The sequence below is a fragment of the Pseudopodoces humilis genome, chromosome 19 (assembly GCF_049639895.1).
Source record: "Pseudopodoces humilis isolate 2021_Gansu_Grassland_sample_001 chromosome 19, ASM4963989v1, whole genome shotgun sequence".
NCBI lineage: Eukaryota > Metazoa > Chordata > Aves > Passeriformes > Paridae > Pseudopodoces > Pseudopodoces humilis.
The window spans coordinates 1,282,466-1,294,836 of record NC_142218.1 but is presented as its reverse complement, the minus strand read 5'-3'; the positions used below and the strand labels follow the sequence as shown (position 1 = coordinate 1,294,836).

At 57.4% G+C, this 12,371-nt stretch overlaps 1 protein-coding gene across 14 annotated transcripts in view; it reads left to right on the top strand.

The window, feature by feature from the left end:
• The window catches only part of EPB41L1 (erythrocyte membrane protein band 4.1 like 1), a 64,059-nt gene that overhangs the window by 48,397 nt on the left and 3,291 nt on the right, over positions 1-12,371 (top strand). For 7 of the 14 annotated variants that reach the window (XM_088064685.1, XM_088064681.1, XM_088064683.1 and 4 more), the window contains 9 exons: positions 1,957-4,497; positions 5,031-5,138; positions 6,252-6,650; positions 7,952-8,044; positions 8,393-8,440; positions 8,663-8,725; positions 9,646-9,741; positions 10,610-10,690; positions 11,577-11,693. In XM_088064685.1, coding sequence (XP_087920811.1) covers positions 1,957-4,497; positions 5,031-5,138; positions 6,252-6,650; positions 7,952-8,044; positions 8,393-8,440; positions 8,663-8,725; positions 9,646-9,741; positions 10,610-10,690; positions 11,577-11,693 — 3,546 coding nt within the window. The remainder of the gene's footprint in view (positions 1-1,956; positions 4,498-5,030; positions 5,139-6,251; positions 6,651-7,951; positions 8,045-8,392; positions 8,441-8,662; positions 8,726-9,645; positions 9,742-10,609; positions 10,691-11,576; positions 11,694-12,371) is intronic. The other 7 variants (XM_088064689.1, XM_014260760.2, XM_088064690.1 and 4 more) reach the window with 4 other exon arrangements.

The following is a 12,371-nucleotide window of genomic DNA, read 5'->3' as shown; positions in this document are numbered from 1 at the left end:
ATGTGCTCTGTTCTGATTTCCATGGACTGGGAAGGAACAAAAGCTGTGCTGGAGGCAGGTGTGGAGGAAGGGAGCTGGAGAGCAGCTGGTGCAGGGTAAGGGGCTATGGGAGAGGCTCGTGCTGGAGGGGGCTGTAGGTCAGGGTCACCTGCAGACCCTGCTGCTCAGTGGGGCTGTCTGGCCAGGGCAGAGTCTCTGCCAAGGATCCCTCTGGCACCAGAGGAGGAGGGTGCCCTTGCTGCCCATCCCTGTGGATGTCCTGGCACTGCAAGGAGCTGGTACCTCCCTGCCCTCAGGGGTGGGGTGTTCTCTTGGGGGCCCACAGGCTGTACCCCAGGAAAGCCCTGGGGTGCTTCCCTGAAGGCTCCTGGGGACTTTCTGGGGCATAGGCAGAGCCTGGGGTAGGGGCGGGCAGGGGGCTGCAGTGAGGGCAGGAGCAGGGCCTGCAGCACTGTGCTGAAGGAGCTCTGCTTCCTTTGGCACCTGGCAGAGAAAGCAGCAGCTGAGAATGGCATTTCTCTGCTGGAGGCTTTAACTGATTCCTCATTTCCTTGTGGAAGCTCTTCCACTAGTAACTGGTTTTCCTCCTTTCTTTCTCTCCTCTAATATTATCTTCCCTTTCCCCACTCTGGCTCTGCTCCCCTCTGCCCCCAGTTTCCCCTTCTCCAGTATCAGTCACTAGGTTTGCATTTTGGGTGCAACTGCTCCAGACATTTCCCTGCCCCCTGCATGGGGTGAGGCTCACGTTTCCATGGATCACTGTTCCTGCTTGGAGGGGGAATGGACAGGCAGTCCCCTCCCTGAGCCTGGAGTGCATCCTGGTGCCCTCGAGGGCCATCCTTGCCCCTGCTGCAGCCTGTGCCCAGGCAGGCTGTGCTGTGGGCAGTGCCAGCCCCACGGGGAGCCCCAGCACTGCCCTCCTCGTGTGCTGCCAGGGGTGGCTGAGCTGCCTCATGGTGCAGATGTTCTCCTGAAACTCTATTCCCATGAGTTATTTCCTACCTGCTCTTCCAAAAGTGGCTGGATTTTAGCAGTGCTTTGTTCTTGGCACTCATGAGGCCTTTAGCTGACGTGCAGGATGAGCTCGTGGATGTACAAGGTGTCCCTCGCAGCAGTGACCTGGCGTCCCCTGCTAGCAGCACGGTGACATTCCTGCTGTGGCCGTGCTGCAGGATACTCCATGGCCTTTGCTTGGTCCTGCTGCTGAGCCCATGGTCTTTTACACTTTCACAGGTGACAGTTTCTGAACACTTGGTTTCAGCATGGCTGGGTTCTGAGGAGATGTCCCTGATGAGCTGGAAAGGAGGGATGGCCTTGGGGGGAATCTGAGCTGCAGCATCTGGTAGGAAAGGAACAGGGCCTTGCTGATGGCTTCAGGTGGTTTCTTTCCCTGCTTGTGTTCTTGGCAATCTGATGAATTCTTAGGGCACATGGATGAGGCTGAGAATGAAGCTATCCAAAACCATTGCTTCCAATGAAATCTCATCCCTGGGAATTGCCAGAGCCAGCTGAAAACAAGGGGGCAGCCAGCCTCCAGAGAGACCCTGGTGGCTGTTAACGTGTCTAATGGGAGCTCCACTCCCACTGTGTGCCACCAACAAAGCCCCAGCTATTGCAGGTGTGTCAGGGAGCCACCACCCAGAGCAAAGCACTGTCCCCAGAGAGGACACTGGCTCAGTCCCCAGTGTGGCATCAGCTCCTTATTTCCAGTCCCTCTCTCCATCAGTGAGTTGCTAGGCTCTTTGTACAGTCTCAACTCCGGCCTTGGTAAGAACAATAGTAGTAGTAATAATGATAATAATAATAATAATAATAATAACAATAATAATAATGATGATGATGACAATGACGTAGCCAGCCCTGTGCCAGGCAGACCAGCTGTGCCACTCGTGCCAGCAGCAGTCGGGGCCAGGGTGTCTGATGCGTTTAACTCTTCTTGCTCCAATTGCAATACAGGGCTCGGAGCACTGGGTATTTATAGAGAGAGAAGCCCCTAGGCTGGAAGCTGTAGCTCTGAGGAAAACTCTGAGAGCCAAGACGGAAGAAGCACGTGCAGGGACCTCGGAGGGCAACACAAGTGGGAGCCTGACGAAAGTGGAGGTGACAGTAGGGAAAGCCAAGGACATGACAGGCCAGGAAGAGCCTGTGGCTGCAGCCTTGGAGACGAGGAAGAGAGCCAAAATGATTGCTAGTCCTGAGGATTTTGAGTCTGTGTGGGAGGATGAGCTCTGTGAGAAGGAAAGCAGGGGTGAGTCCAGCCCGGGGGTGGCACCTCTGCCCGCCGAGGGCATGGAGAGGGAGCCCCAAGAGCTGGGCAAAGGCGCAGCCACCAGTGAGCCAGGGCCCTGTCAGCAGCATGAAGAGAGGCAAAGGACCAAGATTTTGGAGCCAGAGCCTCCCCAAGGAGAAGGTGAGGTGCTCTCCAAGGAACGTACTTCTTCAGCCTTCAGGAAGCAGGAGGCCAGAGTGCCAGCCACCGCCGCAGAGCTCCTGAAAATTAAAGTGAAGGCTGGCGACGACAGCACGGAGACTTCTGCAACTCAGAGGATCATCTACTTAGGAGATCCAGAGGGGGAGGAGAAGGACAGTAAAATGCACCTGGTCTTGGACACTGGTGGGTGGCTTGGCTTGGACGAGAGACCAGAAGCCCAAGTAAACACATCCGGAGGGAGATCCGAGTATGTGGCACCCGTGGCAGAAGGGTTCCAACCCCTCTCCTCAGCAAGTCACCAACACAGGACAGAGTCTGGAAAACCCACTGGAGCACCAGAGCTGCCTGAGATGGGCTGTGATGGGACCAGCCTGGGGGGACGCCCCCTCTCAGGGTGGGAAGAGCTGTCCCTGCAGCCAGAGAAAGCAGCTGGTGCCAGGGTGCCTGGAGGAGCACCCATGGGAAGCGAAGCCCTGCTGTGTTCCCAGGAGGTGGAACCAGAGGAGACAGAGCTGCAGAGCTCAGTGGGAGGCTTGAAGCCGTGTGGCCTGGCAGGGGATGGCCCTAGGGCTGAGGAGCACCGAGGGAGCCCAGCACAGTCCCCAGACATCAGCCCAGCACTGGAGGGGCTCTCGGGAAGGGTTGGAGCAGACAGTGACAGGGAGGAAAGTGCCAGAGTGGTTCTTCAGATGGAAGAGATAGAGCCCAAGTCACCTCCATCATCAGCTAGTCCTCAGCAGGGCCACACTCACACCATGGGGCTGGAGGGGCACAAACCCAGTGCTCCTGTCCCTCCACCCCTTCCCCAGAAACCCAGCCCAGTCCCTGCAGAGCCTGCAGGCACGGAGCCTCAGGGCACAGACCTGTCCCTGGGCACCAGCCCTGCCAGAGGGGTGGCCATGCCCGAGGGTGTGAGCCCCTCCATGGAGGTGGCACTACCCATGGCCACCGACCCTGAAGCTGAAGAACAATCCCAAAATGTGGGATTTGCCTCATGGAAACCCCATCAGGAGACAAGTCCTGTTACCGGAGAACCACCCCAAAACACAGACACTGCAGCAAAGTTGATCCAGGTTAAAGACCTGGCCACCAGGGAGGTGGTCCAGGACATGGACACAGCACAGAACAGCGTCCCTGCCACTGAAGAGCCACTGCAGGAGAAGCCCATGATCAAGGAGCTCTTCCAGGGCTCAGGGTCAGGGAAGCTGACCAGAGATGAAGGCTCTGGGATGGAAGAACTGTCCCATGACAAAAGCCTTGGCATGGCTGAGCTGCCCCCCAAGGGAGAAGAAGCAGAACACCAGACTGAGACAATCCTGAGAGACTTGCCTCTCCACACTGCAGATCCCAAAGCACAAGAGCCACACTGGAACTCAGAGTTCAGTGTGGGACAAGATCTGCAGGGTGGGAGCTGGACAGTCCCAGAAAGCACCAGGGACAGTGACCTGGCTCTGGGGCAGCCACCACAGGATGGGTCTCCTCCCAGAGCAGCTGCTGATGTCCCACATTTCCAGTCCTTTGCAGCAGGACTGTGCCAAGGAAGCGAGGTATTCCAGCTCCCTGCCCTGGTGAATGAAGATGGGGCAGAGCAATCAAGTGGTGGGACACATCCAGCAGAGCCTGGGGTCTCAGTGTGCATGGCTGGGCTGGCAGGAGCTGTGTCCCAGGAACACGGGGATGCTACTGTGGCCCCAGGAAACCAGCAGGACAGCAAGAGCTTCAGGGAAACCTCCGTGGCCTCTAAGATCAAGATGTTTGAGCAAGGTGAAGTGGAGCGAAGGGCGGTCCAGGAGGGACAGGAGCCTGAAGCTGAGACATCGGTGACAGCCACGGAGACAAATCTGGCACAGAACGCGCCTTTGAGTACCGGCCTCGCCTCACCCCCTGCAGTGGGACCTGTGTCTAGTGTGGGCTCCTTGGCCCTTGGACAAGGGGCTGGTTCAGGAGACACCTCCCAGCCTCGCTCCCTGAAGGAACATGTCTCTGCTGACCCTGAGCACGAAGAAGACAGTGCCGACCTGGCCTCGCCCGACTCCGGCTGCGAGCTCACCCTGGCTGAAGCCGTGGTAACTCCACTGAACCGTCCGGACGGGACATTCGTGCGCATGTTCTGTGGCTCTGCCCGTGTCCAGTGGCTCCTCACACATCCATTGACTGGCAGCAGGCGCTTTGCATCCCTGTCCTCTCTGTCTGTGTGTGTGGTCAGGCTTCACTGGCTGCATGTGCGGCCGCTGCCCAGTCGGTTCATCAGCTTTTGTTTTGCGCCCCCCAACATTTTGGCTCCCTGGAGAATGCCGCTCGCTGAAGCCAGGAGGGGCACCCGAGCTCCGTGGCCAGGAGCAGGAGGGGGCGCCGGGGGGTGGCTGGAGGAGCTGGGACTGTTACGGACACACAGCCCCAGCAGCGGTGTGCCCACGCTTCCAGCTTCACCCCTGCATTTCCTACGTTGGTTGATACCCCTTCTTGCTTAGCTCCCACCCTGCCCTGCCTTCAGCAAGCTGGTGGCTGGGTGATGGAGTAGCTTCCCTCGCTCTTGAGAGCGCTAGAGCAGCTCCTGCAGAGTTCATTTCCTTCCGACTAACCCTTTTCTCTAATCCAGAGCAAATCTCAGGAACCAAGTGGGGAAGAAAAGGATTTATGTGACCCATCAGTAAAATCCAGCCTGAAAGAAGAGAATGTAAAGGCTGCTGTTCCAGTGGTCTCACAGGTCTCAGTGCTGTCTTGCTAAGTGCTTCTCCCAGCAGTGTGAGCGCTCGCCCTGCGACCAGGGCTGTGCTGCCCCTCCGCTCCCCTTGCAGGGCTCTCTGTATGTATTGGTCAGACACCCCCAACACGTGTCTGCAGGTGTGTTCCTCGGGGGCTGCTGGACACCCTGTGTCTCGTCCATACCTCTCAACCTCCCACAGTGCCGAGGGAGGGGTGTGCTGGCACCTGGGGGGATGGCCCTGGCTGCGAACGCTGGAGCAGAGGCCGGGGTGGGGTTTCCTCTGGCATCGGTGGGCTTAGAGCTGTTCCTAAGGGACAACTGGGTCTAGATTTCCCATGGCTTCATGGCAAAGTGTGGCAATGGGACACGTCCCCTCCGATGGCAGAGTTGAGAGGTATGTCTGTGTCTGGAGAAGAGTGGATGGAGGGAGGTCATCCCTTGGCTCTGGCCGTGCTGTCAATTACACTGACCAGGACACCCTGAGACTCACCTGAGGCCTCTGAGGGGCAGGTGGTGTCAGTGGGACAGACTCACCCCGGGGCAGCTGTTGGGCTGGACCTCCCCCCACGGTGATGTTCCACAGGATGTTCAGTGGAATTGGCTCACTCCTCCTCAGTGGAATTGGCACCGTCCTTCGCTTCTCCCTCACCGTGCCTGGCTGATGGGCCCTTTCCTTTCAAACTCTTCTCTCTTTCTTTCCCTTGTTTGTTTTTTTTTTTGAGTCACTGACATCCGATAGCCCTGCGTCTGAGCTCTTTCTGAATGTTTCCTATCAGACCCATTGTTTTGCATTCATCTGCTTCCACCAGTGCACTGAGGTGCCTCCAAGCTGGCCAAGCTTTTTTTTCGTCTGACCGAGCCTTTTTGAGATGATTCATTGCCAACAAACATTTGGCACAATCCAATTGAGTCACCTTCTCTCCCCCAGCAAAGCCGCTGATATCAGAAAGGTTTCGGTCTCCATGCTTGAGTTGTGTTTGACTCTACTCTGTGATGTTTGCTGCAGCCTTCCTCCTCCTCCTCCTCCCTCCTCCTCCTCCTCCTGCTGTGTCCCTGCCAGTGCTGCCCCGCGGTGCTCACGGCCCCGTGTCTCCACGATTGTGTCTCCTTCAGAGAGCGGGCGTGAGGGAGGGGCCTGAGGAGAGGGTGAAACCGCCCCGGCACAGGGCCCCCGAGAGCGACACCGGCGACGAGGAGCCCGACCAGGAGAAGGACTCGGTCTTCCTGAAGGACAACCACCTGGCCATCGAGCGCAAGTGCTCCAGCATCACGGTCAGCTCCACCTCCAGCCTGGAAGCGGAGGTGGACTTCACCGTCATCGGGGACTTCCACGGCACAGCCTTTGAGGACATCTCCCGGAGCCTGCCCGAGCTGGACAAGGACAAGAGCGAAACGGAAGATGAAGGCCTGGCTTCCTTCCAGCACACTGACAAAGTAGTTTCCGGACTGGAAGAGGATGTCAAAGGCAGGGATAAGGTCTCCCAGCCCAGCCCAGATGTCTCCCAGCCAGAGGTACACAGGGACACCACTCACCGGAGCCGGCCCGGTGCCGTCGTGCCTCCGTGTCCCTCGTGCCCGGCTCTGCCCGGCGCGTGCGCGCTCCCGGCTGGTTTTGGGGAGCATGCTGGCTGCCACCCCCCGTTCCTGCCCGCTGCACGCAGTGTCTGTGTTGCATGGCTCTGTCCCGTGCTTCGTGCATCTCCTAACCGGGAGGAGCCACTGTCACCTCTTGGTCCCTGTCCCGCCCTCAGCCCACGTGGCACTAACCATCGGAGCTGTCCTTGTGTCCTGCATGAATTCAGTTACCAGTCTGTAGTGCAGAGCCACGTGCTGCTCACTAACCTCTCTGGTCATGCCAGGGCTGGGGGGGATTGGCCTCGTGGAGCCGCCCTGGAGCTCATGGAGGGTCGCTCTGTGCTGGGAGGGATCACAGCAGGGCTAACAAAATTGCATGTGCATGTGTGTGGGGCTGAGTGCACGCATGGGGTAGAACAGCAGAACCAGCCCCAACTCCGTGTGGCCTTGTCTCTGTGCTTATCTCAGCCACCCAGGGCAGCCTCCAGCCCTGCAGGTAAGTCCCCAGTGCTGGCCAGAGCTGCTGAGGTTAGTTCAGACCTAAAGCCAGCAAAGAACTGCAGAATTGGAGGGAGCTGTCTCTGAGCCAGCCTGGAAACCCTGGTGCTGTGGCCGTGGGTGATCTGCTCCATGGCCAGTGTGGGCAGGGGGCTGCTGGCTCAAGAATGCTGAGCACTGGTGAAGCATCCCCCATGCAGGAGCCCTTGGCAGCTCCGTTTTCCCACAGCCTGTGTCCATTCCCCTGAGGCTCTGACACCCCTGGTGTACCCAGAGCCACCAGGAGCTGGTGCAGATGACAAAACGGCTGCAGCACATGCGTGAAACTGGATTGGTGGGTCTCACTTGGCTTTTGAAGAACAGTTTGTCCTTATCCATGGTATCTGTAAATCTATCCAAAAACTCCCAGGGACAGAGCAGCAGGCCTGATTTGGGGTGTGTGGGTTCCTGGGTACTGTGGCTGGTGGCCATCTGCCCAGGGCAGCAGCCCAGCCCTGCTGTTTGCCCAGGTGGGACTCAGTGTGTGACACACAGGACATCGTGTGTGGCACCTGCAGAGGAGCAGGGCAGGGATGCTCTGCCAGGGGCTGGTGCACAAGGAGTACAGAATCAGTGTCTGGGTTGGAAGGGACCTTAAAGGTCATCTCTTTCCAGTGCCATGCCATGGACAGAGCACACAGGGCTGTTGGCATCGTGCCCCAGGGCCTAGCTCTGCTGACTCTCCGCTGTTCCTCCTGCAGCCTTCAGCCCCAAAAGTGGACGCTGTGACTGTGAAGAAGCCTGAAGCAGAAGGCTCCACTCCCCATCGGGTCAGCACCACAGACACAGCCCAGGTGACGTGGTGGCTCCTCAAAGCCTCAGCCCACCAAAGCCTGTCCCTGCTAGCAGTGCTGGGAGGGTGGGGGCTTTGTGGGGTGGTTGGGGACCTCTGCTCACCCTTTGCTTGCTGAAGCCCCCCAAAAAAAAACTAAAGCCCAGCCAGAGGTGTTGTCTGAGTGTCCCTGGCCCCACCTGCCATGCTGCTGAGCAGTGCTGGCACACAGGAACATCTATAGAGGGTGACAGCCACCGGCTGTCCCTCGCTTCCTCTGGCAGCAGGGATATGGCCACACTGTCCCTGCAAGTGTCACCCACTCCCTGGTGGCACCTACAGGCTCACCTGGTTTCCTTTACCCTGGCAGGTGGATGGAGGCACCCCAGGCAGCAGGGACACCACCACCACTGCCCAGGTTGGCACCACAGAGACAGCACTGGTGACCTCAGTAAGGGGGGCTGGCCCTCAAGGGGTGGGAGAGCCACTGTCCCCTGTGGTCCCTCTGCTCCAGCAGGAGTGACTGGGGCCAGCTGTGCTGGGGGGACCCTGCCCCACTGGGGTTGCCTTTGGAGGGTGACACCTGCCACGTTTGCCCCATGCCAACACAAGCCAATGTGCCCATCTGCTCTTCTTTCAGGATCAAGGCACCAAGGCTGGTAAAGGGGCCGCTCCCAGCACAGACCTTCGCTCCCTGTCACCGGTGAGGGGGGACGTGGTGCCACAAGCCAGGCCAAGTTGGGGAAGGCAACCCTGGGGGGCTGGGAGTGGGTGGGATTGGTCCCACTGGGTCCTCTGCTGTGTTCCCAGCACTGGCACCTGGCTGATGTGCTGGTACTGGGAAGGGCAGAGGGACACTCAGAAGATTGGGGAGCAAGAAATCAGGAGACCCCAGCCTGTGGGCTTTTTCCTATGCCAGATCCATACCTTTGAGTATCTGCCTGAGGAGGGCAATTCCCAAAAATACTCCAGTCCCTGGTGCAGTGGGCTGAGATGCATTCAGCCCTGGGTGTCCTGCAGGGTCACCCAAGGACACCCACAGTTTCCTGACTCCAGTGGAGGTGTTGGCCACCAACCACGCTGCCCAGCACAGCCCTTCCTCTGGAAAGGGATTTCTCTACTCCATCCGCTTGTTTTGATGGAGTCCAGCCTGGCCAAGCACCAGGTGCTGTCCCAGGCTCATCCCTTTGTGCTGCAGTGAGAGCAGAGTTAGCACTGGGGCTGGGGTACCAGTGCATCCTTCCCAGCTTGCCTTCCCAGCCTTCCCAGCCCTTGGCACGCACAGGGGGATGGACAGAGACAGAGGCAGCCTGAGAGCTCAGTGCTAGAGTGGCCCTGAGGGTGGGTGGGGAAGAGCCAAAAGCAGCCATGAGACCCTCTATCCACTGCAGAGGCCCTTTCCAGCAGCTGTGGGCCTGGGATAGCCGTGGAAACCTCTCCCTGTTCCCCCCAAGCCCTTGGTGCAGTTGGAAGCACAACTCGGTGCCTTTTTCCCTTGCCATGCTCTCCCCTCCCGTGCTTGGCTGAGTGGCTCTATCCCAGTGGGAAGGTCCTGGCTCACTGGGAGCTGGGCTGGGGGCTCCCCCAGCACATGCCCCTGCCTGCAGTGCTCGTGTCCCGCAGATCTCCGGCGGCTCCGCTGGGAAGGAGGTGCTCACCAGCATATTCAGCGCCACTGCGGAAACGCTCTCCACTTCCACCACCACCCATGTTACCAAGGTGAGAGCAGCTCCAGGGCTTCCTGAGGACTACTGGAATTAGGGAATGGGTGGATTTGTATTGTGATTGGTACAGCAGAAAAAAAGCCCCTCTCCTCCCAACGAGAGCTGTGTGCTTTCCCGTGGGACTGGTGATCCTGCAGAGTGCTCTGTGCCCTGGCTGCTGCCTGTCCCATCCAGCCAGGTGTGACCACAGCAGGCAAGCACAGCCAGGGGTGTGCATTCAGCCAGGGGCATGCCAGGGCTGGGAGGTGAAGGAGATGAGGCTGCAGCAGAGGGTCTCACCCATGGCCATTGCATCCCCAGATTAAATATATGCTCTTCTTCCAGGGAACAAGGGTCAGGATGTGGGGAAATGGCCTCAAGTTGCACCAGGGGAGGTTTAGATATTGGATATTAGAGAAATTAGGTTGGATATTAGGGAAAATTTCCTCACAGAAGGGGTGGTCAGACACTGGCACAGGCTGCCCAGGGCAGTGGTGGAGTCTCATCCCTGGAGGGGTTTCAAAGATGTGCATCTGTGGTACCTGGGGACATGGTCAGTGGTGTCCTTGGCAGTGCTGGGGGAGCAGTTGGGCTTGGTGATCTCAGAGAGCTTTGCCAGCCTCAGTGATTCTGTGATTGTATAACCACAGCTGCAGCTCTGTGAGGGAGCAGGAGGGTGCTTGGTACCTGCCCCCAGCTCCTCTCCTTGCCCCATGGGCTGCTGTGTGTCACACTTCTCCCTGAGTCAAGGGCAGTGGGAGCTCTGCTGAATTACAGGGCAGTTCCTGAGGGGATGCTGGTGCTGTTCCTGCTCCTGTGGCAGAGTTCCCCTTGTCTGGAGCTGCCTGGTGGGACAGGGCTGAGCGTTCTCCTTCTCCTCACAGACTGTGAAAGGGGGGTTCTCCGAGACCCGGATAGAGAAGCGCATCATCATCACGGGAGATGAAGATGTGGACCAGGACCAGGTAGGAGCAGGATGTCCTGCCTTTGCCCAGTTCTGCCTGTCTCTGGATGCAGCACTGCATGTTTGTACTTCTGGCTGAATCTGTTTACCCCTTTTATCCAGGAACTGACTGCCAAGGGTCCAGACCTGTCCAGCAGGGTGGGTTCCCATGGGTGCAGTGACCCTCAGGCCATCTCCCAGCATGAAGCTGTGGCAAAGTTCACATCCTAGTGCAGAACAGAGTGAGGGCATCGCTTTTTTACAGTCATAAACACATTTCTATGTGCCCTTTCCCTGTTGAAATACTCCAAAGAGACCCAGGTCACCTCTCTCTTCCAGCGCCATCTCACTCCGGGTTGAGTCTCTCCAGGTGATGGTGTTTTGCCTCTGCCTCAGTGTCAGAGGACAAAAAGTGACACACTTTTGTGATGAAATAACAAAGACTGACACAAGTCTTTAGGTCCACAGGGTCATTTTCCTGTGGCCTCACCCTTAGGGATTTGTTACTTAAGAAAAAATATTAAAGAGATAAAGTTATTAAAAGGTGTTAAAATAATTTTTATAATTATGAATTTGATAATTCCTGTACACTTTCCTAGTGTTTTCCTTTTCCCAGGTTTCAGTAGCATATCTGTACAGACAATCAGCAGAGAAAGGCAGCACATGAGGTCTCCCAGCTGTGGATGAATCCCCAGTCATGATGGGTTCCCATGCTGGGCTCCAGCTCTTCTGCCAGGGTGCTGTGGGTTCAGCTCTGAACCACTGCATTCTTATCCTCCTGCTCCCTGGAATCCCACTCTGCTCCCTGGAATCCTACTCAGCTGCTTTTTGGCTGCAGTCAGGGTACCTGATTGTAGGAGAGGAAGGATAAACAATGCTGAAATGTTTCTCACCCTTCTGCTTTCCAGGCACTGGCTTTAGCAATCAAAGAGGCAAAACTCCAGCATCCTGACATGCTGGTAACCAAAGCTGTGGTGTACAGAGAAACAGAGCCCTCTCCAGAGGAAAGGGACAAGAAACCTCAGGTAGGTGGAGAAGCTGCCAGGTGTGATTTCCACCTGCTGGCTGATGGGGGTGTAACAGGTCACAGTCTCTGGTCCCCACCAGCCACAGGTGGCTCTGGGCATGGCCACCTGGCTGTGGTTAGGAAGCCACTACTGTGCTACCAAAAGTAATGCTGTGGATGCCACCCTGCTGTCCTGCTCAGCACAGGGCTCAGAGGCATTTGATGTAAAAAGGAAAGAACCTGCTCATCCCCCTGGGATGGGGAGGGAATGAAGGGACATCAGGTTTGTGGCTAGGCTGAGGCACTTGGCTACAGGGTCTGCAGAGCCAAAGTATCAGACCAATGCTGGCAAAAATTATAATTTCCTTACAAAAACTGTACAGTTTTTCAGTCCCACTCAGATCCCCAGGTAGAGTTTTTATACACACACAGGTGTAGGCAGCAGCACACAAGGTTTGCACCTCCCTGCAGACACCCCAAAGCTGTCACAGTCCCAGACACTTCTCTAGGGCTTGGGGAGTCCTGTCCCACCCTAAATGTCCTATTTGACCCCATTCCTCCCTGTGAGCCAGGAGCTGCATCTCTCTGGGCTGGCACAGCCACCAGAACCCTGTGTGGGAGCAGTGGGGACAGAGGTGGAGAGGAGAGGGAACAGTTCTGGGGGCTCTGGCAGCAGCCAAGCTGCAGCTGCATTTGG